The sequence below is a fragment of the Amblyomma mixtum genome, chromosome 1 (assembly GCF_055824585.1).
Source record: "Amblyomma mixtum isolate Tamu chromosome 1, ASM5582458v1, whole genome shotgun sequence".
Lineage (NCBI taxonomy): Eukaryota > Metazoa > Arthropoda > Arachnida > Ixodida > Ixodidae > Amblyomma > Amblyomma mixtum.
The window spans coordinates 307438364-307464645 of NC_143012.1; the positions used below are offsets into that span (position 1 = coordinate 307438364).

Below are 26282 nucleotides of genomic sequence, written 5' to 3' on the forward strand. Positions count from 1 at the left end.
CAAATTTCGAATATGCAAAAAAAGGCATAATTTCCCACTTCTTCTGTGCTTTATAATAATGATAGCAATGTCTTACTGCGTCACCAGAGGAAAGTTGTTGTTGTTGTCCTCAACAAGATAATGCCGCGTACCCACTGCGGGGGATGGGCCAAGTAAACAGTGAGAGAACGACGAGGAAGAGGAACCCTCGGATGGGCACGTCCCGTTCTCCGTGAGGAACAAGAGAAGGCATGGCGTACTATCCAGCCGGCCCGAAGCTTGGCGGCGGGGCCCTCGAGGAGCAGTCCAGCTGCGGCCGGACGGAGGACGAAGGCGAGTCCCTGGAGGCCACCGCCGACCAGGCCGCCCTGGCCAACACGCTCTCCAGCAGCGCCCTCGAGTACCCTGCGGACGCCGAGGACAGGCCGCCGCTGTACAGGGCGCTGGACGCACTCAGGGTGCGTCCTGAGCAATCTAACGCCTAAGAAATCTGCGATTCGCTGATGACATTGCCTTGCTAAGTCACTCAGGACATGAACTGCAAAGTATGGTGAATGAGTTAAACAGGCATAGCAAAACGGTGGGTCGTGCAGAAAACCAAAGTAATGTTCAACAGTCTTGCAAAGAAACAGCAGTTCGCATTGGTAGCGAGGTGCTGGAAGTAGTAAGGGAATATGTATACTTAGGGCAGGTAGCGACCGCTGATCCGGATCATGAGAGGGCAATAACTAGAAGAATAAGAATGGGGTGGAGCGCATATGGCAGGTTTTCTCAGATCATGAATGGCAGTTTACCAATATCCCTCAAGAAAAAAGTATACAACAGCTATATCTTACCGGTACTCATCTACGGGGCAGAAACGTGGAGGCTAACAAAAAGGGTTCAGCTTAAGTTAATGACAACGCAGCGATCTATGGAAAGACTTTCCACACTACGCGCCTTCACATCAGATGGCCCAAGAAAAAGCGAAACACGCAACACTATGTGGCGTCTTTGCCTTTCACTCTGCTGGGGCGCTCGACGCAGGATTGAACCTATAAACACAGTTAAGTTCGCGGTGCTGAACTTTGTTTTCCCCATCCGGTTTGCGTTAATGGAATGCCCATTACGTTCTTTCTCTTGTGCCCTCCGCACAACTGCAGAGAAGGGGGTGAGTCACACTCGCTACCCAGCGGGATAAGGGAGCGCCGGATAGCGGAGTATTACGGGAAAGGTCAAACTCCCTCCAGGGACGAATTCATTAGGTCGCATCCTGCTGTGCACATGCTTGCGGTGAGGCGGATCCGCGTCACAGTGCGTGGCTTTTGTCCCATGTCTGCAGCGGCGTGCGTTGACAGCTTGAAGCGCGGTCAACAGGATATTGCCATGCTAGCTGCAGGCAGGAGTGACGATGATGAACAGATGGGTTGAAGTGACTTCCCTTGAACTTCGGTCAACCGGACGTTGAAATAATCTGCATCATGGGAAAGTGAGAGTGTTCGCGAAGCTCGTAGCAGGAAAGCATAATTCTCCTAAATCTGGACGGTAGAAAGTGTACATATGTGTACAGTGTCGCGATGAGTTACCTTCTTTCCCCAGTCATTGATTGGTTGTGTTGTCCTTTCCGAATTGTTGATTGGTGATGTTTTTCTTTCCCCAATACTTTATTGGGTGGATGTTTGTGCAGTTAACTGATTGGTTATTCTCCCCACCGAGGGCGGGGACATTGGGTTTAAAACCAGCTGTTTCGGCAGGCCCGAGGGCTTGTTTCGTCACGTAGAACTACGAGTCAGTCAACTGTAGATATGTTTTCTCCTTGTTTGTATCTTCCTTTGTGTTATTAATTGTTATTAAAAGTTAACCTCTCCAGAAGTATACGCTAGCAATGTGATGGAGCAATTCGAATCTGCAAGACGTCAAGCATCCTTCAGCAATCATCATCATCAACCCAATTTCCCTCTACAAGATCCAGAGGGGACTTCAACTGGAACTGAACACAAATGCGCCTATATGGCAGTAAAAAAGGAGTGAGCTGCCCTATAGCACTCTCTCTTTTATAAAAGGGAGTGCACTAGAGGACAGCTTTACTCCCTTTTTACTCCTTTGTGTTTAGAGTGTAATTTCTTAGCGTGGATGCTGGAGTCCCGCGTATATTGTTACAGTGGGAAGAGCAACGGATGGGTGACACACTATAGATTTTCGACACATCATCTGATATCGAGCACAATTTATTCTATAGTACTGACTATCTCCCCTTTGAATCGGAGACCTTGCAGCTTTTAGGGAGGAATCTTCATACTAAAGAGTGCGAATATCAGTTTTTTTTTTAATACCGGTCGAATACGAATAGTTAGCTTCGAATCAGTTATCGTAGGAAGATGCACTTAATCACAGTAACGTTTTTATTTTCACATGCTGGAACAGTGATTTTCGTTGCAGGATGAACCATCAAGCCTTCACGCTAAGGGCACAGCTCGGACAAATAAAACTATAAGGCTCAAATGCAATCCATGCTTATGAGAACTGAAAAACTATTTTGTCACAATCGTGAAAGACGCTAATGCACCATGGCAGGAAGAAATTAAATGTGCCTAATGGAGCACGTATGAATTTTAGTTTACAGTAATAAAAAGTCCTAATTTGGGCTAAAAAATGTTAGCCTGCTCTAGAACGTGTGCGGAGTCGGCCGAAGTTGCTGTGTCACTGTCGGTGAAGACTACCAAGCTTTGATCGCGAACAACCAAACTAATGTTTGTGGATGCATTCCTGTATATTCCATTCGCCTAGAATATTTGTCGTTTTGAATATCCAGAATGCATAGAAGACTGAGCTTTCAAATCGAATACGAATATCAAATACATAATATTCGATTCCTTTTCGAAATTTCACAAAAATCACTGAGTGTTTTCTTTACACTGAGTAAACACTGCGTCATAAAAAACACTGAGTGTTTTCTCTCTGAATGGCTAATGAATCCCCTCAATCCGGAAACAAACATTACGCACTCCGTTCTGTCGTGCTCGCCATACATCTACCATTGCAGGTCTAATGTTCTAACTCGAACGTTCCGGCCCAGGTGACACCGAAACCTTTGGAGAAGACTGCGCTACCACATCCCGGTGCTCCAGTTAGGTCACCAGCTCCTGAAGCCGAGAGCACGCCTAGGCCTCCAAATCTACAGCTACACGTGCGTGGACTGAAGCGTTCAAATATATGTTTGTTACATGGAGGTACACCCCCCGTCAAAAGTATACAGCCCAAGGGGTTTGCTTGTGAGGCCTGCAGCATGCCTCGTTAAGCATCCTCAGTGACCATAATATATGGAAAGAGGAATGGCGCTACGTCCCCAATGCTCCCAAGGTTTGGACTGCTTGATGCGCCAGGGAGACACGCTAAACAGCTTAGAAGCAAACCTCTTGGGCTGTATACTTTTGACGGGGGGTGTACGTTATGTGGCCATCTAGCAGCGTTCTTTTTGTCACTCGTGGAGTGTGAACGGTACATTTGACTCTTTTTGTCGAAAAAATGGAGTGCAGCGCGATTTTCCTGTTCAAAATTTCTCGCTTGAAGCAGGAGACTGCACCCGTTAAAAGCGTTCCTGCCGTGCATGCTGAATGCATTTGATATTCCCCAGTAGGTGTTATCAGTATTCAACTATTCGACGGTTTCTGCATTTGCAGCTCGACGTGAATTTGCTCGTCCTGGGAACTTAATTACTCTGTGCTTGTCAATTGTAAGAGCTAATGAGACGGGTAGATGAGAGATTGGCGGCGTGGTTAGACTAAGAAGACAGACAAACGCTGTTCTGGTTCAGATTGGTTCAATTGTGCGGTCTCTCCCTCGGCTAGTATCGCTAGTTTAGTTAGTTCACTTAGTGCTGTCATTTGCCTGTAAGTGATGGCCCAACCGAACATCGATGTGTGGGCTATTTCTGGACGGTACTCCATTGTTCCAGTGTACATCGCAACCGGGCAGACAAGAGTACGCTCAAAGCGCTTTGTGGTTAATGGTCGATATTTTTTTTTTCGTGCAAAAGCAACACAATTAGCTGCGAGATACTCCGTAATGGAGTGCTTCTGGTTTGCTTCGACCGCCGGGTCTTGCACCGAAAACGTAATGCACGATCGTTTTGCATTTGGAATTGTTCACAATGCGTCCTCCACGACCTGGATCGAACTTGCCACGTTAGTTTCAGCAGCAGTACAGCATAACCAATAAGCTGCTGCGTCGGCGCGTGCGTGTGTGCGCGCGTGCGTGCCAGGGCATACGTAACTCACTATCGCTACTGAGAGCTCTGAAGACATCCATTTCGTCCCATTCTAACTTCCGAGTTTGCATGGCGACGCGATCATGCATGCAGCATGCACGACAAACTTGGCAGTGGAATAATTTCAGTCAGGCAGGCCTTTCCAGGCATACTACGCTCTCTGCACTGGTTACGCGCGCACTAAGCGGTGCAGAGAGAGAATTAATTTAAAACAGTACCGCCCATGTCGTTACGCTGGCTGCGGCTAATACGCCACATGGAAGAAGCACTGTGTCCTGGTGCATGTACGCCTATACACTCGGATGCGTTGGTATAAAAATTTTGTGCGCTATAGCACTAGGACCCCCACTCACCCATTTCGCCACACTCTGTGTCAGGTGAGCCACCCAGTCACGTGACCTTGTGACATTAGCACAGTCTGTCCTCCGCATTGTGAGAAAACTGCCCACAGTGGCAGGTGGCAGTTCATTTGAGGATTGGTCGCGAGGGGTTGCTCGGGAAGCGCAACCTGGGAAGCACAAGCTCGGGAAGCACAAGCCCCACCGGTGGCAGCACCTGTCATCGCGGGGCAGTGGCGCCGCCTCGCTTAACCTCTGCACCACTGCACCAGGAGTGGTATGGGCGCGCTAACTTTTCCAATGCAGTCGATTTCGCACCTCGTTTGATCATCTTTCGAAAGTTGCTCTTTTCAATACAGGTTTCTCTTGCACTTAATGCAAAATAACAAAAATGAGAACAAAACACAGCGCACCGTCTTGGAATCCACTCCGTTACCCTTAAGGACCAGCGCTTATCTTGCCTTATATTCACGCGCCATCTATCGGTGCAATGCGTACACCTCGCTCGGAGACAGTGTGATCATGCCATCTTTTTGGGGTCATCTCTAACAACGCCGGCCGCCGACAGAATTTCGCCTAATGGGGCTAGTTATGCTTTCGCGTTAGTAAGTGCGGGCCCCGCTTTTCGTACGCTTTTCAGGCGCAGCCACGAGCAGTCGCCAGCAGCGGCGGCCTCAGCAGCACCCGGATAGTGCTCTTGACATTCGCTGCGGCGACGCTATTGGGCTTCGCGGCTGCAGCGGCCGGCGTCGCATTCGTGACCGCCAAGAGCTCGGAAGAGCTGAGGCGAAGCATGAACGAGGTCGAACGTGTCCTGCAGGTCAGTGAACGAGACAGTAGAAGCGTTCGGGCAGGGTCATCCGTGTAATGCTTACGGAACACGACGAAACAAGTACCCTTGGTGCGCAAAAACTGGGATGCGGGGCCACGGGTGGCACACTATCCGGTGGGAGCGCACATTCCACGTTCCTTGGGCCCTTGTGGCCCACGGTCAACCTCAACCTCATTTGCTTTAGATAGGTGACCAAAGTCGTTTTCGACAACTGCAAACGACCCGCCGCGGTGGCTCAGTGGTAAGGCGCTCGTCTATCGAGCCGGAGTACCCGGGTTCGATCCCGACCGCGGCGGCCGCGTTTCGATGGAGGCGAAACGCAAGAGGCGTCCGTGTACTGTGCGATGTCAGTGCACGTTAAAGATCTCCAGGTGGTCGAAATTATTCCGGAGACCTCCACTGCGGCACCTCTTTCTCTCTTTCTTCTTTCACTCCTACCTTCCTCCCTTCTCTGACTGCGCGGTTCAGGTGTCCGCCGATATATGTGAGACAGATACTGCGTCATTTCCTTTCCTCAAAAACCAATTTACCAATTTTTTACTGCAAACGACGCCAACAGATACGGTGTTTACCTGTAAAGAAAAGGGAACTGCGAATGGTACAACAAAACAAAAAGAAAAGTTGTCTGTACTTGTACACACACGTCTTAAATTTCGCATTAGGAAGTAACTTAACCGTATGCATTTTTTATGCGAAGCATACTACTTTAGCTACCACTTCAGCCCTTCACCGTGGTTATGCGCCTCCAAATCACGTGATACATGACGTCACACCACGTGACACGATGACGTCACGACAGTGGAGAAACGGGGGCCCACCTCGCGCCGTCGCTGTGGTTGTGCGCCTCCAAATTACGCGACACGATGATGCTTCGCATTCTCCAGGCTTAACCAAGTTAAGCCTCAGCCATTTTTTCTCCCCACTCTGGCATTCGCTTTTAAGAGAATTTTATTTTATTTTCCCATTATCTCGGTCTTAATTCCGCATTGTACACACACGTCTTAAATTTCGCATTAGGAATTCTATAGAGGCCCGTGTGCTGTGCGATGTCAGTGCACGTTAAAGAACCCCAGGTGGTCGAAATTTCCCGAGCCCTTCACTACGGCGTCCCTCATAGCCTGAGTTGCTTTGGGAAGTTAAACCATGGTTAAACCCCAACAAACCAAAGAAAGAAACAGAACCACGACTATTGCCGACCGCCACAAAAAAAAAAAAAAAGCATCCGAAACCACCATTGCCTAGAGTTATGAACTCACTCGTAATGCTCAAGGTCGAGTTAATATGAAACACAAGGCCATTCAAGTGGGACCAGTGGGTGGTACCATTGGTACACAGACTGTGGACCAAATAACTGGCGTAGAATGTTCGGAGTGGTATCAGACGATTCAACGCGTTAGGAACCATAAAATTACTGGTCGAATAAATGCGTAGCATATCATAGGGATTCGTATAGGCAACCTTTGGTTCCCCAAACCGTGACTTCTTGAATGTTCAAGCGTCTTTTAAGGCCCAATTAGTTGACATAGAACATTCGAAGTGGGGTCAAACGATTTGTCTTCTTGCGCTGTATACGTTGACATCAAAAAAATTACCGACGATTACGTTACTTCCTAATGCGAAATTTGAGCTCAGCAAATAAGCTGTTTCACCTTTTCGATAGATTGAGGCAAAGAAATCGAGCAACACATGTATGCGCTATCACAGAATTTTTTTTTTATATTTCACACGTATTCGCAATTTCGGCTCGGGCGGTGCACATATACAGATCCGCCGCCACCGATCTGGCTCTCTGATTGCCACCGCACAGGGGTTGCATTGGAGGAGGAGCGAAGAAAGGAATTAAGTTCGAGCCGGCGCTTTGACAACCGGAGACTCGCAGGAAGAGGGGGGAGGGGGGCGGCGTGTACACCCAGCGGCAAACGATGGGGGCAGAAGCGCGCGCAGCAAGCGGACAACACGATAAAGGGAGGAGGGAAGAGATAGCAGCGACTGACTGATGCCGCTGACGCCGATAGCGCTGGGGGGATGAAAGGGGGGCGGAGCTGGTTACGAGGCCGACGACAACGCCGACGCCGACGCGAAACCCAGGAACGGACGCCAAAGAGCTGCGCTCTAAAATTACCGAAGACACTTTGGAAATTCTAGGCGAAAGCCTTGTGGTCAACCCACCGCCGCTTCCCCGAACAGCTTGGCACGTGGCGGGCTTCCCGCATGTGCGGTTTTTATTGTCTTTCGCTTTTTTTATTGTAGTGTTTTAGAGCGCAGCTCTTTGGCGCCCGTTTCGCGGCGTCGCCGTCGCCGTTGTCCGTTCGGCGTCCATTTTGTTCATTGGCGTTGACGCTTTACACTTCGATCATTTTATGGAAAGGAAGCGCGCATAACTGGCTCCCTGGGTCAGTGGACGCCTGAATCGCGCTTTTGTGTTGTTGTTGCGGCCGTAAGAGCCGTTGCCTAGCAACCGTCGAGGTGGACACCCGAACCGCACCGTAGAGGAAGGGAGTAAGTGGGAGTGAAAGAAGAAAGACAAATAGGGGCCGTAATGAAGGAAATGAGAATTGTATTTGAGGAAAGGAAATTACGCAGTAACTGTCTCACATATCTCGGTGGACACCGTCATCCACTTGTCGAGGAAGGGAGGAAGTGGGAGTGGAATAAACAGAAAGAGGGCCGTAATGAAGAAAATGAATTTCAGGAAAGGAAATTTAGGAGGAGGTTGCGCCGCTGCGCGGAGGAGAAGCCACAGTTGGCACGATTCCAGCGCAAGGACGGACACCGCGAGCATGAGCCATTAAAGGCATTCGCCTTGAAAATTGGCTGTGGTTTGACCAATGGCCATCCCGAGTAGAATTGCCGAAGCAACGGCGTGGCAATCGCAGAGGCGGCGGCATCTCAGGGGGCACTTTGACTGTCTAAAGTGCGCATAGGCGAAAGCGTTTTCTGCGCCACTTTGGCTGCCTCTGTGGCACTGGTGACGTCACCACTTGATGACTTCACACATAATTAAGTACTAATTATTAAGTAATGACAAATTACTAATTGTTAATTACTGATCAATGACTAAATACGAATTAACTAATTAACGACGCTTAAGCTTCGCCTTTAGGAGTGGAACGCGACAGCGTGTTCTAGCGCTGCCAGGGAGTCCACGGAACGCCACCACCCGTTCAGCGTGATGCCTTGCCCTTTGAACGCAACACTTTTTGAGGAAAGGAACTGGCGCAGTAATTCTGTCATCTCGGTGGACACCTGAACCGCACCGTACAGGAAGGGAGGAAGTGGGTGTGAAAGAAGAAAGAGGGGCCGTAATGAAGAAAATGGAAGATTGTATTTGAGGAAATGAAATTACGCAGTAACTGTCTCACACTCGCTCTTCGCGCATGCGTCGTTGGGGCTCTCCGGGGCTCCGAGAAATCGCTCACACCTAGCGTTGTGTTGCTTCTGCAACAAAATGGTCGTTTAGTCTATGGTTTGATGCGGTCGATTCAGTGAAAAGCTGTCATAGATATCTAGGCTTGGTCTGTTTTGGCTGTCGTTATGTGTTTGAGTTACACCGAATGATGCCCCTTAAACAATTTCTTGTTTTGATATTTGCAGTTGGCGTAACGCACTAGCATGCCGAGTTTTTTTCCAAAACAAAGGAGCTCCCACATGGCAACGTCAAAACTGCACTAGGCCGTGTAACTTGCTTTCTCTGGCACTCCTTGCGCTCCGAAGCCCTGGTAATTAAAAAGGGCAGTTCCTCTCGGTCGCTGCAGCTTCTACACGCTGGAGTGCCCCCTACAACAACGCGTTCCGCCTTCCTTCGATTCATATGTGCAGTGCAGGATCTTTATCTTTGTACTGTGCCAAAGGAAACGAATGCAACGTGAAAACTAACCAGAGAGAGAGAGAGTGAGAAAACTTTATTTCAAGGAGAATTCGGGGCACGCCCCAGGGTCCCCGCACGACCCCACTGCACTCAAGTGTTTATGTTCCTAAGGTCCATAACACTGGCAGCCCGGCCGGTGGCGATGGTCTGCACGGCCGGGTCATCCGAGCGCAGCAGGGTCTCCCAGTCCTCCCAGGTCTAAACATTTTATGTTTCAGTGAAGTGTAAGGTTGCGTTTGCCGCTCACGTAGCAAGACATGCGTGGGGCAAGATGCTATCACGTTCTATATCGTGTAGAAGGCCCTGATATAGATATATTGTAAGTACAGTGCGTTGTCGGCTGTCGCGGCTTAGAGATTGTTCATGCTTCGCGCTTAAAGCCCGTCGCCCTACTTCGTTATAACCTACGCCCGAGCCAGTCGCTTTCGTCCATGGGGGAAGAAAATGTAAGCACACTGTGCGCGCGACCTTCGTCTTCATCGATAAATATACATCACAATCGCTCATCGTCTTCGGAGAAGTGGCCGCCATACTTGCGAGTGACAGTAAAGCTCGCCCCGTCCTCAGTCTCAGGATGTAAACATGAGCAAGCGAGTAAGTATAAACGGGAAATTGGACAGCGAGCATGGTTGAGAGGTCCCACTTTGCTTAATTTCTCTTTTAACCTTTCAACTTCCCCCCTTTTTTTATTGCAGGTAAACATTGCTACGATGCAGGCAACAGCACTCTCGTCGGCGGTGACAAGAGACCCTCACTCGGCGAGCAGCAAGGCGTCGCCTAGCGGCGAAGCTCGCAATGCTTCCAGGAATTCGCTGGACACAACGGGCTCGTCATGATGATCCTGGTCTGCTTCGCACTGCAGCCGTGACGTTGTGAACGTCTGTCGACGTTCATTCCGCATCAAGGCGTTCGACTGGTAGTCTTCGTCGCAATAACGCCAGATATCGAACTGTTAAAATCTTACCGACTCATTGCGACACACCCGCCAGAAACTCGACAGAAACGGTGGCGTATAAACACAAAGCATATGCAGCGTTCGTGATAGTTCAGGTTATACGATAGATTAAGGGAATGAATTTCGATGTAAAGCTAAAATTTTTATGTAGTGAGCTCTCGGTACGTTAGCGAGTTCTTAGAGACGGGGAGAGAACTAGTTGGATGCTAAGGACTTTTACGTGAAATTTTTATATGCGTGATTCGGGTTTCACATGGTTCATTCTTATGCGGATTTGTGTGTGTCCCCTGCTCCCTAATGCGCAGCCCGACCCTCCCTACTCTAGACTGTTTCCCTCGTACGAAAGAGTTCATCTCCCTGAACGTTTCTCCTCAGTGAGCACTTCACATCATCGTCTGTGTAATCATAATGCGCAAAATAAGAAATTTGATAGCTATTGAAGATTGGGTTTATTCTTTCTTTCTCTCTCCCTCTCGCCTAGGAAACGCACAGTCATTTGCTTACGCCAGTGCTAATAAACAATTGGTGTACAAAATATATCCTTAAATTAAGCGCCCACTGCTTTTATTCGAAACAGTACCATTTTCCACGTCACTGAGTTGCCATTTACACGGTAGCACACTCTGCGTGACCGCAACTGCATCACGTAAAGAGAAAAGGCCTGAGTTCAGGAAAAAACTTAACCGATGGTTTAAGCCGGGCCTGTCACCGCAATTAAGGCATAAATCATAGTTACGTCTAACACATTGTCAACAGTACGGTGAAAATCGTCGATCTCGTGTGCATTTTTGCACTGTTTTTGTCCTGCCTATAGAGATATAGCGTGCAGTCTAAAGATGGAGCACCGAAGGCAGTCCTGTCCCGATTGCTTGAAGCTACCGCGAATGAACATTCCAGGAAATGCGCCTGTCCATCGTGTACGCCCTTGCGCGCACCTGACATCTCTATATAAAATTAATTAGGAAGCACAGAGACTCCTATGCGTTGTTAGGGTCGAGGTAGCAGCATCCCACCGCTGCCACCAGTTTGTTAGGGACGAGGTAGCATGGACGTGCCCCGGAGAGCGAATGAGGGACGCCTGAGACGAGGCTGCTGGGAAAAGACAAAGAAGAGGAATTTATACATGAATATTTACAAGTGAGCTGCAGGAACGCTGCATCGTGACAGCTCAACAGGAGAGCATGATGACAACGAGCTCTTCGGCCGTGCCGCTGCCGGCTTTTTTAAGAGTTCTCTTCCCTAGGGTCCCTAGATGGGGGCCGGGTTTCACTGGCACCAATCACCGACACGCACGCACTCACTCACTCCCGAGAGATCACGCTGTCGTCACGCGCTGGGAGAGGGGAACGATGCCAGCCACGTAGCGCAGACGCCGAAATGTCCATGAGCGGCGTTCGCGCGCATTTCGAACGCGCGTTCCCACTCGGTGTACGGGAAACGCTCGCTCAACCGGGCAGACGGACGCGGCTTCCGTGGCCATCCAGGCGTTCACCCAACGCGCGTCTCGGGGTTTGTCGGCGTTTCGCTGCTGCCATGTCGTCGTCTTCCCCAGGACGAAGGCGAGTCGTAACAGACTGCCCCGCCGGGGGAAGGAGATCCCGATGGACAGGGGACAGCATCCGCTGTCCGGAGGGATGTCGCTTGAGGCTGGTCTCAACTGCAGTCGGTTCTCTCTCGGCGGTTCCGGAGCTCAGCGCACCCCGAAGTCTTCCTTTGCAGGTGCAGGTTCCCAAAGGGCACTGCAAAGTGACTCGTGCTCCGCTAGCGTTAGAACCACGCCGAAAACCCAACCGCTCAGTCCGCAAGCACGACACAATCCCCACTTAGTAATGCCAGGCTCTTTCCTCCTTACAAACCCAATCAATCCCTGGGAGTAGTTCCGCAGCACTGTGAAATGCCCACAAATCGGCGCATTACACCACAAAGCGCATCTCAATTTAAAACAAACAAAACCAATCGGTTCAAAATCCTAGATCAGGAAGAAAAACTACCAGCAAACTGCAACTATGATGCTGATTCTTGCGCTAGGGACCTCAATTTAAGCTATCGGCATTACCTTTGAGACTCCCCTTTTTGTGATGTATTCCGATTAGTAATGACTACGGCAATTACGAACGCACTTGTTTCCTCACAAAGATTCGCTCAACAACGAAGCCAAGGTCACAGTAATTTTCCTAATGCCATAAAATCAACTCCAGGCGCTTATGCTAGTCGCTTACAATGGCCCGTCTGGCTAGTACTTCCGCGTGTCAGCGGACGCTGCTACACATAGGCACCACTAGTGCATGTTTCAAAACAATTTCAAAAGAAACGCTTTCAATGTAAACAACGCGTCGGGAACCTATTCCTGCTCAAACTCTTTCTTTTTCTACAAAACTTTTTGTCTGCAGGAATGGTTTAAAAAAAGAAAAAGCAAACAGCAGAGACATCCTCGGAATCCGCTGCTAGCGAGCCGCGCCGCGGCTCAAAGGGGTCGCCTATTCTTCAACCGCGCCCTGCGCGGACGCACACCAACAGTGGCTTTAGCAGCCGACAATTCACAAAATTCGAAGGGCTTAACTGCGCTTCGACACCTGCGAGCCTCAGACGCCACGCGACATTGATTTGTTTCGCACACCGGCCGCGTGTCTCCAACACCCAAGTAGCGTCTGAACATTTGAATGCGAGGGGTTGACGGACGCGCATGAAAGAAACGCCTACGAGAACTCCTTTCTCGATTCAACAGTGTCCTTCGACTGGAACGCGTTCTGCGGCGTTCTTCCATGCGGTAGCTGGGCGTCCTCTTCGGCCCGCTGCGAGTTTTACGCGTCCTGCTACCGTAGCGTCCCCCCAATGGGTAAGGTGGCTTTCGCGCTGTCTGTAAACGCCGAGCTAGTCTGGCCTTAGCGCGGTGCCTGACGCATATGGAGTGCCGTGATGATAGCCTCGGACGATTACGCTGCTGGCCGGCCTTTAACTTTACAATGTCCTCGGCCCGTACTTCGTCCGTTCTCTCGAGAGCACCCCTCGTCTTGGCTCTCCTTGCGCGTGGTCGCCTTCCAAAAACTGCCTTCGCAGAACGGCCCTGCGCGCCTCCCTTTCTCGCTGTGTCCTCACCCTCCGCATCTTCTCGCTGACGCAGCACCGAGCCGTATTTCCCCCTTAAGTTCGAATTATCGGCTCGTGCTTTCGGTGAGTCACCGCAGGTCGCAATAGCCAGCTGTTCCGACAGCACTTTATCTCCTGCTGAGCATAACTTGCTCTCCTGAGGCTTGCTAATCGACCCTGCGACCCTAACTACCTGGCCTGCAACTTGATCTAAACCACACTCGATGGCTAACGTTGCGATCTGCCCTTGGGTTTCAGCGGTGCACTCGGGTGACTCGCAGCCGCTCTCCTTACAGCAAAGCGCTGTGTCCAAATCTTGGCTACTAAGGTTCGCCAGTCGCATCGAAGGAGGGTCTCCCTTGATTCCTTGACTGCTCTGGCCCGCAAGCTCACTAGTCTCTTCCTGAGCAGAAGCATCAATCTCGCTTGTCAAAGCAGGTTTTGCCTCAGGGCTAGAGACGGTCGCTTCCCCCTTATTAGCGTTGTCTGTGCTCACTAACGAAGCAGATCGCTCGGCTTTGTTTTCGGTGGGAATCCTGCAACTCACAGTTCGCTCTGCATTCCCATTAAACTCGGCCTTCACAGAACTTTCATCATGATTTTCCTCAAATAACCCAAGGACTACTTTTCCCTGGTCACGGAGACCTTCGGCGTCTTTCTCCTGGGTATTATCCTCCCGACCGCAGGAATCCGCCTCCGTCCCGGAAAGTGCATGCTTCTCTGGGCTCAATACCAATGCATTGCCCCTTTCCTTATTTTTAGCAGTGCCTACATTATTCCCCAAGCCCTCACGGCTTGTGGATCTGCACTTTTCCTCGTTGCTAGCCTTAGTGCTTACATCATCGCCCGAGCCCTCATGGCTGGCGGATCTGCACTCTTCCTCGTTGCTAGCCTTAGTGCCTACATTATCGCCCGAGCCCTCATGGCTGGCGGATCTGCACTCTTCGCTAGCTTTTCGACCGAACTCATCGGTCCTCGCTGCCGAAGTGGCCTTTCTTTCCTGGACCAAACCTGTCCTATGCCGCCACTTCTGCACAGCACGCGTGTCATCCGGCGACTGAGCGGAGCTTCTAACTCGGTCCCTGACACTATCGCGGTGTAGCTTACCAGCGTCAATTTGGCCTTCCAAATCTGCCTCCGCGGGAATACGAAAGTATCGGAGGAGCGCACTTTTAGTTATCGCATAATTGCGGGCATCCTCGTCAGACAACCTCGCCCAGACATTACAAGGTTCACATGGGAGGAATCCCATCAACACAAGTGGCCAATAATCCTCGTCTAGCTGCTCCTCCATGCAAATTCTTTCAAAATTTTCCAGAAAAGTTCTGAAATTTTCGCCTTTTCTGAAAACACTTAAGCGAGATCGCGTTCTAATACTTCTGAGCGTGTTAAGTTCACGCGTGAGTTCCCGCATCTCTCTTTCGTATTCCTGTTGCCGCTGCTCTCTTTCGCGTTCCTGTTCGCGCAGCTCTCTTTCGCGTTCCTGTTCGCGTTCCTCTTGCTTTTCTTTACGTTCGCGTTCCTCTTTTTCTCTTTTTGCCAATTCCCTCTCCTCAATGGTCTCAAGGCATTCCGCAAGCTCGTCATCTTCAGCCTCCAACGCAAGAATAGCCTTCAGCAGTTCTGGTTTTCTGAGTTTGTCTGATACCTCCAGACCCAACTCTTTCGCAAGCTCCAGTAACTTTGGTTTGCGCAGCGTCTTCAAATCCATGGCTGCTCCGAGTGCTGCTTCTCTACTGCCCGCTATTGTCTTGCTGCAACTAACCCAGCAGCAACGACAACCCAATCACCAGCTCTGTTCCCGACACTAACAAAAGCCTGGCAAAACTCAGCAGAAGAAAGTCCCGCACTCACCAAACCTCGCAGCCAAGAATCCAGCGCAGTCGGTCCGCTGCAGGCAACCAGTCAACACACAGGGCTCGTTGCACTGCCCCCGACTCGCCGTTCTGCTGCTCAGCGTCCCGTTGTCCGCAACTCTCCGCCGGCGTCCGACGATTCGCATCCCACCGCTGCCAACCAGTTTGTTAGGGTCGAGGTCGCAGCATCCCACCGCTGCCACCAGTTTGTTAGGGACGAGGTAGCATGGACGTGCCCCGGAGAGCGAATGAGGGACGCCTGAGACGAGGCTGCTGGGAAAAGACAAAGAAGAGGAATTTATACATGAATATTTACAAGTGAGCTGCAGGAACGCTGCATCGTGACAGCTCAACAGGAGAGCATGATGACAACGAGCTCTTCGGCCGTGCCGCTGCCGGCTTTTTTAAGAGTTCTCTTCCCTAGGGTCCCTAGATGGGGGCCGGGTTTCACTGGCACCAATCACCGACACGCACGCACTCACTCACTCCCGAGAGATCACGCTGTCGTCACGCGCTGGGAGAGGGGAACGATGCCAGCCACGTAGCGCAGACGCCGAAATGTCCATGAGCGGCGTTCGCGCGCATTTCGAACGCGCGTTCCCACTCGGTGTACGGGAAACGCTCGCTCAACCGGGCAGACGGACGCGGCTTCCGTGGCCATCCAGGCGTTCACCCAACGCGCGTCTCGGGGTTTGTCGGCGTTTCGCTGCTGCCATGTCGTCGTCTTCCCCAGGACGAAGGCGAGTCGTAACAGCGTCTAAAAACTACCCAACTTCTCCTCAGTCCTCAGTATGCCTTTCCCGCCGAGTGCACCAGCTTTCCAAGGTAACGCTGGCCAGTTTTACTTCCCACTGCTCAGGTGACGTGTCTGGTTTCTGTAAATGTTGTGGTCTAGCCCCTCCCTCCCGTTGGATACGTATTTTGGCATTGGGTGAGATGGGTTTTGTGGCATCTAGAAAGGTTTGAAAAGGTATTTGTTTGAATTTGAGGCCAGGCGTAGGCTTCCTCTACGGTGGGGTGCCTGTGCGGTGGTGGATAAATCCGGTGATCGAGCCGCTGGGTCTCAAGGCGTTCTGAATAAATGTGTGGTAGGAAGACATTGGGGGGGGGGGGGGGGGGAGGCAGCTCCGCTCGGTTGGTAAGATCGCGAGCTAAAGCGTTAACCCTCTCGTTCTCCTTGAGGCCCTTTTGGCCCGAGGTCCACGTAAATGCGATCATGTTCGGTGAGGTGGGAATCCAAGATGATCGTCGCTCGAGTGGGTGGTAGGCCTGTAGTGTAACCGTGGCAGGCTTTCTGAGAGTCAGTGAAGATGTTGCAAGGGGCACCAATGCTATCAAAATGTTTGATAGCCTGTACCACCGCAATGGCATCTGCTGTGACTGGGCTCTCGGCTCGTATAGAGGCCGTTAGAACCGCGTTGAAACTGTGGTCTAAGGCGGCTATCACGGAAAGGGTCACCGTACGGGTAGGCTGCCACGACCGTGTACACTGCGTCGGTGTAGAGCTTTTTACGTAGGCGCTGAATCCAGGCTAGGCGGCGGACTACGTGCAGCTCGTGGTGGATGTTCTTTCGTATTAGAGATGCCTAAATGTGCCGCACTACCATGCAGCAACAAAGGAAGAATGATCCAGAAGGGAAAAAAGCAGTGTTTTCACCTTTATTGTGTCCACGTTGTAAAACCCTCCAGCTTGTGACGAGGCTGTGTACTACAAACAAGTCATTAAGGCACACTACACATAGCTCCGTGAGTGATTTCAGAAACTCCCCATACCCTACCCTCAACTCAGCGTCACCCAGACTCATTCTCCGCAAGCTTCTCACCAACACACTTCTTAACCCAGCTCGACTGTACCTCATGCATGCGATCAGACCCTTCCTGCCACAACTGGCCGCCACCGTACGCCAATCTGGAGCACTGTCTCTCAGTGCCCGGTAGCCCTCCGAAATCCCTTCTTCCCTTCCCCACCTCCTACCTGCATCACCTGGCTGTCGTCGGACCATCTAGACGACCAACGTGCTCTGGTGCTCCATGCTTAGGATATTTTGTGCGCTTAGTGTGCCGCTCTCAAATAAAGCGCTTTTCTCTTCTCTCTCCGCTTCTCTTGCCTTCATTGGTACTGTATTCTGTTCTTTCCCGCTATCATCATCAAGGTAGCTTTAGATTCTGTATTTTCTACAGCGACAGCTGTTCAGGTAAAGTTTCCCACACCCGATGACCTTTCACTGCATCCGCCTGTATTACAGCGCTCTCAATAAATTAAAACATTCACTTGAGCTTGCCTGTGGTGCCATAAACGCATCACATATCATGCCTCTTACCGAGCGTTTCTGAAGACTCAAACTGGCATCAGCATCTCTCCTCCCGCTGTCGCTGAAATTCGCAATACCGCAAAGGTAAACGTCAGGTGGTTTATTTCTAATCACGGCCAGCATTTTGTAACACATGTATGTACACAGCGCGATAAATCGCTGTTCGTGAAAAGCAGCTGCTGAAACTACAGCGAGAAGAGAGCAGTCTTCGTAAGTCTACGGTTTTATTTTATACACGGGAAACAACATCCGCGCCTAGTGTCGTCTGCCAGCCTGCGATTTGTCGCTGGAAGTGAGGTTGGCACCGGTCTCAAAGAAGTTCGCGGCATCCACGGCGTCCGAGGTGGTGGCTGTCGTGGCATTGGCGGCAGGCGCGCCCGATCGCGCTATTCTGGCGATCGTCCAGTTGTCGAATTCCTCGACGATGCGGCCCTGGTGGCCGATGCTCTTGATGGTGCCGTACGTCAGCGCCGCCACCACTGCCGCGAAGCAGCAGGCGACGATCGCGGCGCACGCCACTTTGCGCATGCGCGATCCGGCGGCCAGGATTGTGGCTCGCGTTGCCGACTCGCCCTGGTGCCGGTAAAGAAAGGCAACACAAAAGGCGTGAGAAACTTAAGTGAAAATTCAGAATTATGCGCATTGAAGTATTACGCTAATCCTCTTCATTTGGGCGGCCTTCGCCGCAACTATATGCATTTAGCTAGAGCAACGCATATGCGCAGGCCTGTCTTGGGAACCGCTGCCGTCTTCGTAAGACTGGAACGTCATCCCTTTTTTTCAAGCGTACTGCAATATGACACTCGGAATTGATTTTCTATAGACAAGGTGCGCCTCTGTCTTACTGGCTCACCATGAAGTCGTCAAGGCCTTTATCAGTAAAATAGAAATTTCGAAGGAGCCGAGTGCATAGGTGAAAGCTAAGGCAGTGCGCCGGACTAGTGGGGAGAGCCCACCTAAATATTATCGTCAACTAGACCACTTAGGTTATGAATTAAAGAACCACTCAAGTATAAGACAGTGCTTCTAAATTTCACTAACTCTAAATGCATCCTGCTATCGCAGAAAAGCAGGGGGACCCCTGCAACCCAGGTCATGTGACCTTGTGCCGTCACCACAACCTGTCCACCGAGGCCAAGTGACAACCTGCCCATCGGGTTGTGAGCAAAGTGAGGACCGTGGCAGGTTGCAGCTAAATTAATGATTGGATACGAGAGGTTGCTCGGGAAGAGCAACGTGGGTCTCACAAGCCGCACCGATGGCTGCGTTTGAAACAGCCATCTGCCAGGCCAGTGGCGCATCGCTTAATCAATGCACCTCTGAACCAGCAGTGGTATGAGGACTCCCCGCGAGCTATGAATCTGTGAAAGAGAAGGAGTCCTTGCGTGGGAGGGATCTCTAGTGTCATCGCATTGTACTCTTAAGGGTAGGTTAATCGTTATGTGATGGTGAAAGGAAGACCAATGCCAGTGTCTGCTAAGTGACACGCTAAGAGGACCCCAGGCCGCTGAAGGGGCCCATTAAGGCTATCGCCTCATACCCGTAAGGCCGAGCCTAAGTGTCCCCTCAAGTTTTTTGAGCCTGTAGTAGTCCGGTCATTCAAGTTCCACATCATCACCAGAAGGCAAAGCCAAGAGCTTTGCGGCTTATGCGAGTGTCTCTCCAATGTCATTAACTAAACGAATCGCGAAAACGAAAGGTATATATGCTTGCAAATCTATAGCCCAACGTAGTACGTTTAATCGCCCATAGCACATAAACGTGCCGACTGAAACAGACTCTCGCATTTCATCCTTTCCTCCCTTCTTTCTCCAAAAGCTTTTTATGCCTTTGCACTCTAACGTTTCTGGTAGAAGGTATACAGCTGCAGCTGGTCTCATTCTACTGACTCGATCGTAACAAGAGATGCGCTAGAGTCTGCAATAAGATAGGAAAACGGATATGCACCCCTATGCTCACGACTCCGATACCTTGAAGTCAGGTGACGCGTAAAAAAAAAATTGGAGGCGCTTAACTTCCACCTTAAGGCTATGACGCGATAGCGTAATGAGTTAATACCCACATACGCATAAGGTCGTTCTCTACCCTGAGCGGAAAATCCGCGAAAAATCCACAGAGAAGCAACCTAATATATAGGGAGGGGCGCCAGCTTGGTCGCGTAATCTTGTTGCGTTATCACAACGTGCCCACCGGATTGTGTGCAAACTGCCCACCGTGGACGTTGGCAGTTAAATAAATGCTTAGCTACCGCGGTGGCTCAGTGGTTATGGCGCTCGGCTGCTGACCTGAAAGACGCGGGTTCGATTCAGGCGACATTCTAGAGGCCTGTGTACTGTGCAATGCCAGTGCATGGTAAAGAACCCCACGTGGTCGAAATTCCAGAGACTTCCACTACGGCGTCCCCCATAGCCTGAGTCTCTTTGGGATTAAACCCTGTAAAAACAAAACTAATGCTTCTTCACGAAAGGTTCTTCAGCAAGAGAAAGCTTGGTCGCACAAGTCCCACCCCACCGGTGGCAGCGCCTGCCAGCACAGGGAAGTGGCGCAGGGCTTAATGCACCACTGCTCCAGAAGTGGTATGAGGACTCGCAGCGATCTATGAACGTCAATTACAGAATGCCTAATTCTGCATATATGGGTATTAACTCATTAAGCTATCGCGTCATACCCTTAATGAGGAGCTTGTGTCCCCTCCAACTTTTTTTTTGCTGGAAAAATGTTAACGTATCCAGGAAGAGCCATAATACTTAGTACTGAGAACAACAATTCGATAGAGTTGTCTAGCGTCTCTTTGAACAGCGTCAGCGCAAGTGCATGCCACATACGAATTATATAGATTATAGAGAAGCGGACGCGGCATTCGCCACGTACTTCGGGTTCGGAAGGCCAGCCTTCTGCATCCTCTGTAGCGAAGTCCTCTGTAGGTGCACGCACGTTAGAGGGCGTCAGCGCAGCTGACACCATAAGCGCGACCGGCGTGGGGGACCTGGAGGCGCCACGATCACGTTGCGACCTCCTGGACCTAGAGCGTCCCTGGTGCTGGTCCCGCCGCTCGTTCGTCGGACGAGCTCCGGCCGCTGGTGTCTCTTCCGTTCGCTTCGCCTGTGCATGCGCAAGAAAGGAATACTCGACACGCACACACAACAATAATGAAGCAGTAGCACTCTCGCTTAACGTCTATGCGACAAGAACTGTGAGAATCGCATTCCAGCAATCGCTATTAAGCATGCGGAAGACTGTTCCGCACATATGCGGGTTCATAAAGCCGTCTTCTGCACGAAGTTGGTCTACTTCAGCTTTTGTACGGAAGTGCGGGTCCGCAACTTCCGCGAATAGTATATCTATTGGCTACTTTCTGGTGAGGTACTCAAGCCCGCCTTTTGATTTCTTGCCAATTCAATGATCACCGTCCGCGAAGTGAAGATAGAAGAGAGGCCTAGATGGTGGTGGCGGTGCCACACATATTGAACTTATGTTTTTGTTATAAGTGCTCTGGCGACTGCGAACTGCGCCAGCAGGTTTCAGTATCTATATAGCGCAGCAGAGCCTTCACAACACCTTCTTAGCAGCGTCCCGTACATCGATCGGCCCTCAGCGGCGCTCACCTGTCGATGCCCGGCCGGTGAGGGCATCACCTGCCCGCTATCACGGCGCGGACTGCGCTCGTTCTTCAGTGCCACCCTGCTCAACGGGCGAAGGGACAGCACTCTTAGAAGGCGTCCTTACCTTCGGCGGGGACCGACCCGCCCGGCCTGAGAGCGACTTGGGCGATGCGGCGAGCGCAGTCTCTTGGACGGATGTGTCGGGGGTCTCTGAAGCGTCGTCTGCTCCTGTCGGGGCTGCGACGCCTGCTTCAGCGGCGTTTCCATCCATGACCGCCTCCTCAGCGGACTCCACTTGGCCCATGACTTCTTAACAGTTGGCGCAGACTGAATCCTCTTACTGATGCTACTTCGTCCAACCTAGCAAAAGGTGCCGCCTGCACGTCCTCTCCTCGCGCCCGCTGGAAGTCCACGCGCATGCCCGGCCATCACGCGCAGCTCGTTCGCAAACATTTAAAGCTACCCGTGAAAGAGGAAGATTACGGATACGTTAGTTCGAGAGCTCGCGACGAGCGAGAAGCCATTGACACCTCGTGAGAAAAAGCTCCGCCACCCGCGCCGTGATTCGGACGAAGCTCATCCCCACTGCGAACCTGTCCTTCAGAGGTCGCGTGTCTCGGCGTAGAAAAAGCTACCGACAAGTCCGTCTTCTGCCTGCTGTCCGAACCGAGCTGCGTTTACAACCGAGTCATGGATAACACCAACAGCGACACGACCGCTCCTCAGGGCAGCCGAAGGTCGTCCCGGCGGCGGGCGGACCAAGATGAGTCGTTTCTGCGCTACGTCGTGCACAACCATAACCTCTGCCTGTTGGCTTTGCTCATCGTCGGGGTGCTCACCGTGTCTGGAGCGTGTGCCGCCGTTGTCGCAGCCGTGTTCGAGCACTTCTGGACGTCCATCAACGACGGTGACGAACCGCTGAGAGCTGTCACTAAACGCTCGGTCAGCGGACAGCGGCACGACGGTATCATGTCCGGCGTCCAGATCTCAATGCAGCAGCAATTCGGCGAGGACGCGAGCCGGACGGTCGTCTGCTTTGTAAACTACAGCATCGCGTCCGGCTCTCCTCATCAGTTTGAGGTGGACAATGCGTCGGCCATTCTTTGCGACGCACTGGTCTTCGTCTCTGTAGGAATCAACGTGGAAAAGAACAACCTACGTTTCAAGAAGCCCGCAGAAGACAACGAGACATTGAGCCGGATGGTCTCACTTCCTACGGCCGTATGGGCCTGCGTCGGCGGTGAAGCCTCGGACTCGCCCGACTTTCACGCCCTAATGCTTGACAGGAAGTCGCGCCTCGAGTTCGTCCATAACGCCGCAGCCTGGTCGCGACGCATGGGGCTCGCTGGCCTGGTTCTTTACTGGAAGTACCCGACCCTGGAAGATCGGTCCAGCTACAGCACCTTCGTGAACACCATGCGCCTGGTCTTCCGACAAGAAGCACTCCACGTAAGCGTCGTCGTGCCATGGGAGACGGCAAGGCGGCGCGACGGCTACTACGTTCACGCACTGTACACACGGCTGCCTTTTGTTGTCGTGGACACCCACCAGACCGTAGACCCTATTTCTTTCCCGGTCACCACGTGCCAGAGCCCGATGCGGGCCGCCTTCAGGGCTCGGCACAACGGCCAACTGGGGCTTACGTCGGTGCTGAACGAACTGTCCATGGTAACGGAACACAAGCTCGTCAAGACGATGCTGAGCGTCTCACTCGCCGGGGCCACTTTCACCCTGAAGCGTCCCTGGATGAAAAGTGTCCGCGTCGGGATGACTGCCTCCGGTCCCGGGCTTCCCTTCCGTTACACCAACACCTCTGGTCTGGTGAGCTACTACGAAGTGACGGAGGTGCTGAAGCGTAACGCTTCGTCCTGGAGCCGTGAGACCCACGGCTTCTCTCGCTGCTCCGTGGCCCATTGGAAAGACCAGTGGATTGGATTCGAGGACCGCGCCAGCCTGCGCTCCAAGCGGTCCTTGGTGCACAAGACCGCGGGCCTTGCGGTGTGGGACTTGCCCATGGATGACTTCGCGGGGGACCTGGGGCCTACGTGGCCGCTTCTACGCGAGGTTCACGACCTGGTGCACAGCTGAGGTGAAGGAGCGGGGAAATCTGCTACTGAAGGAATATAAAAAGCCAGTATTTCAGGTTTCCCTTGTTCTTTTCGCTTAGCTTTCCTTCTGAGACTGCCACGCCTTCTCAAATGCGCAACGAACGCATTAAACGTATGCCCTTGCGAAACTGATTTGTCTCGATGTGCAGCGAGCATGTAATGCCACTGTAAAACAGTGTGGCAGTGCATGAAATGTTTCAGGAGCGCACCGTACGCAGTGAGTTCCTTCAGACTTAAATCTGGCAACTAGGCCCCCGCGGTCGTAAATGAAAGTAACTTGGTGCCCCACCGAACGGTGCAGTTACGCTGAAAAAGCACCGGCGGCTAAAATTCAAACGTCCCGCGCGCAGTCGGGGTTGTGCACGTCACGCTTCAGGGCCTTTTCATATTCGCGTCGACGCGCCTTTGCAATGTAAGTACGCCATTTCTTTTCAGCGCTAATCGTATTATAGATAGTGTTGTGTCCCCTTGTTGCTTTTGTGTGTGTGCGCCCCCGCGTCCTCCTCCTAACGACAGTTCGCATCCTCCTCCTAACGACCACTCAATCCTCCTCCTAACGACACTTGCCCCTCGTCGCACGCTGTCACCAGATGCCCCCCCACGGTGCGCCCCCGCACCCTCCTCCTGTTCTGGGAAGCCACTCCCTCCCGTGGACGCTTCTCAGCTCCCTCCTTTCTTCGGGCGGCCAGTTCGGCTCCTGCCTCGGTCGACGCTGGTCGCACCCTCATCAGCTTTAAATAAACGAAGTCTAAAAGTACCGTGTGCGTCTTTCGCTGCATTCAACACAGCGACCGGACACAGCGACCGGACACGACAGATAGATCTATCGTCAATTAGCAATAATTGCCGTGCTCCAAGATGCACAATCAACGTTGATCGTCGTTTGTTCTAGTTCAGCGCGGTCACGCCGTAAGTGCACCAATTTGGAAGGGTATATAAACACTTTATATACCATTGACATATATACCGTGGCATTCGGACATGTGGTAGGTCCGGATGCCAGGAATATTTGCTGTCCAACCGAAACCGTGTCCACCCTTGTGCCACATCTTTCAAACTTCTCGGCTTCTGCCCTCTTGCTGCCCGCGGTGCTCCTGCCTTACCCCTCTACTTACCTCCTCAAGCTCTAACGGTTACACTGTGACCAAGAATGTTTTCATAAAAAATCTCCTTGATTACAACATCGCCATTCCTGCCAGAAGCAGTAGTACGTGGTTATCTAATTAAACAAAAAGGGAATTATTTTTGCCAGCCGCGTCATCTGCTGAGCTGCATCCAGCGGAAATAAAAGGACTGCGAGTAAGCAAAACCTACGAACGGGGCATAGCTGCGATGCAAAAAAAAAATGTTTGGGAGGAGAGAAAGACGCAGTAACTGTCCTCTCGATGAACACCTGAATCCAATCAACTACGCTGTGAAATAATTTGTTTTCAGCAAATTAAAGGCGCAGTGACAACGCTTCAAGCGTGCCATGAGAGAAGGGAGGGAAGGAAGAGTGAAAGAAGATAGAGGGAAATAGATGCCGTAGTGCAGGACTCTGGATTAATTTTGACCACCTGGGGTTTTTAGCCTACACTGACATAGGGCGCCTCGATCCTGCTTCCTTTAGTAGGGTGAGCCAAAATGGCGATGTCACCACCATGCCCACTGACGTCGCTCAGACCACAGACGTGTTATACAATCTGCCGTCATCGAAACACAGCAACCGTGACCGAGAATTAATCCCGCGCCCATGTGCCTATAGCATCTGAACGCCGTAAACACTGAAGCAAGTGAACGCCGAAGGATTGCAATGCTGGGGGAGTGCTCTTGAATGTTCATTTGCGGTCTGCAACGACCTCCCGGCATTAACATTTGCTTGCTACTCTGGGCTCCAAGAGGTGCTTCCGAATGTCTACCTCAGTGCGCATTCCAGCTGCGCATAAGCTGCCAATGAACTTCGCGTTTCATTGCCATCTTTTTTTTTTTGCTGCATTTTAGAAATTGTTCGAACAAACGAAACACCTTGAAGCACTGCACTTCAGCGCCGCACGGACGATGCGCTCACGAAGACTTGCTCACAAAACTCGCGTGCACCCCGCTACATGGGCGTCCAGAATGGGGGCGGTTGCCGCCCCCCCCCCCCCCCCCCCTCTGGAATTACGGATATTATTTATGCCCTAGTAGAAAACAACTGCAAATCTACCACCTCCCCCATCTCCGGACATCGGGTGCCCCCCCCACCCTGGAAAGAGTTCTGCGGACGCCCTTGCCCCGCGAGAGGGAAATTCACAATCGAGCATTTTTAATTAGGCACTACATTCGCTTCCCCATCTTAAAGATATCAAGTCCATTAGCTTATATATAAGTCATCAACCTGAAGGTGCTGCATAACTTGGCGCAATATTGTGATGAAACTCAGTTACTTGAACGCTAAAGACATTTTCTAGATGGAGGTGTTTCTTCAGTTTCATTTCATTTATTTTACCCTCAGGGCTTCCGCATTGCAGAGGGGGTGGGACAGTGAAAAAGAAACAATACATAGATCAAAAACAGGGCTACAAGTATTACACAAGTATTATTCAAGTATTACACACGTAAACATATGTAATAGGGCTCCTACTGACTTAATCCAGGGGTGTAAATAAGAACTGCACATGATGCGGGAATACATCTGCAGTTCGCATGAAGCAATGGGGTTTTTACTTCATATTAACCTATTTAGCAGGCAAAAATAAGTTTTAAACAACTGAAACCGCGGCGACACATGTCATTAGAAAATTTCAGAGCGCCAAAACAAACACGAAGGGTTCGCGGCGGCGAAACTTTTGCTATTCCTTACGATTCCCGCAGACCACGTCCAGTCGGGGTGAGGCGGGAAAGAGCGCGGTTCTCGTTGAGCTTTCCAAGCGTCGCGGCCCGACCGACGGGTCACGTATGGCCGTCCACCCGTCGGGCTGCGGGACGTGATGTGGGGGCCGAAATTTATTTGCTCGGAGTGGAGATCGAGGAAGCGCGAGATTTTCAGGAGGAGTGACGACACGACAAGGAGCCTAGAAGAAGCGGACCGTTTTGCACTGTTCTTGAATTCATCGCTGGTGGTCATTCGCGTGTCTTGTC

At 51.4% G+C, this 26282-nt stretch overlaps 2 protein-coding genes and 1 pseudogene across 2 annotated transcripts; 2 read left to right on the forward strand and 1 right to left on the reverse strand.

Annotated features, from left to right (window-relative positions):
- The first annotated feature begins 230 nt into the window (after nucleotides 1-230).
- LOC149372340 (uncharacterized) lies at nucleotides 231-10684 on the forward strand. Its single transcript, XM_089586102.1, has 4 exons — nucleotides 231-437; nucleotides 3035-3145; nucleotides 5204-5383; nucleotides 9959-10684. Exons 1-4 carry the CDS (start codon nucleotides 231-233, stop codon nucleotides 10097-10099), a joined length of 639 nt encoding a protein of 212 aa, XP_089442228.1. The 3' UTR covers nucleotides 10100-10684.
- Nucleotides 10685-17689: 7005 nt separating this feature from the next.
- On the reverse strand, nucleotides 17690-21512 carry LOC149372341 (uncharacterized; annotated as a pseudogene).
- LOC149372342 (chitinase-3-like protein 2) lies at nucleotides 18742-23940 on the forward strand. Its single transcript, XM_089566805.1, has one exon. It carries the CDS (start codon nucleotides 21766-21768, stop codon nucleotides 23161-23163), a length of 1398 nt encoding a protein of 465 aa, XP_089422931.1. The 5' UTR covers nucleotides 18742-21765; the 3' UTR covers nucleotides 23164-23940.
- Nucleotides 23941-26282: the final 2342 nt, after the last annotated feature.

Bases quoted from the DNA above. Each gene is read 5' to 3' on its own strand.
- LOC149372340 (XM_089586102.1), top strand. From the start codon at position 231: ATGGCGTACTATCCAGCCGGCCCGAAGCTTGGCGGCGGGGCCCTCGAG. The intron at 438-3,034 runs GTGCGTCCTGAG...GTTCCGGCCCAG, and splicing joins GGGCGCTGGACGCACTCAGG to GTGACACCGAAACCTTTGGA. The intron at 5,384-9,958 runs GTCAGTGAACGA...TTTTTATTGCAG, and splicing joins AGGTCGAACGTGTCCTGCAG to GTAAACATTGCTACGATGCA.
- LOC149372342 (XM_089566805.1), top strand. From the start codon at position 21,766: ATGGATAACACCAACAGCGACACGACCGCTCCTCAGGGCAGCCGAAGG.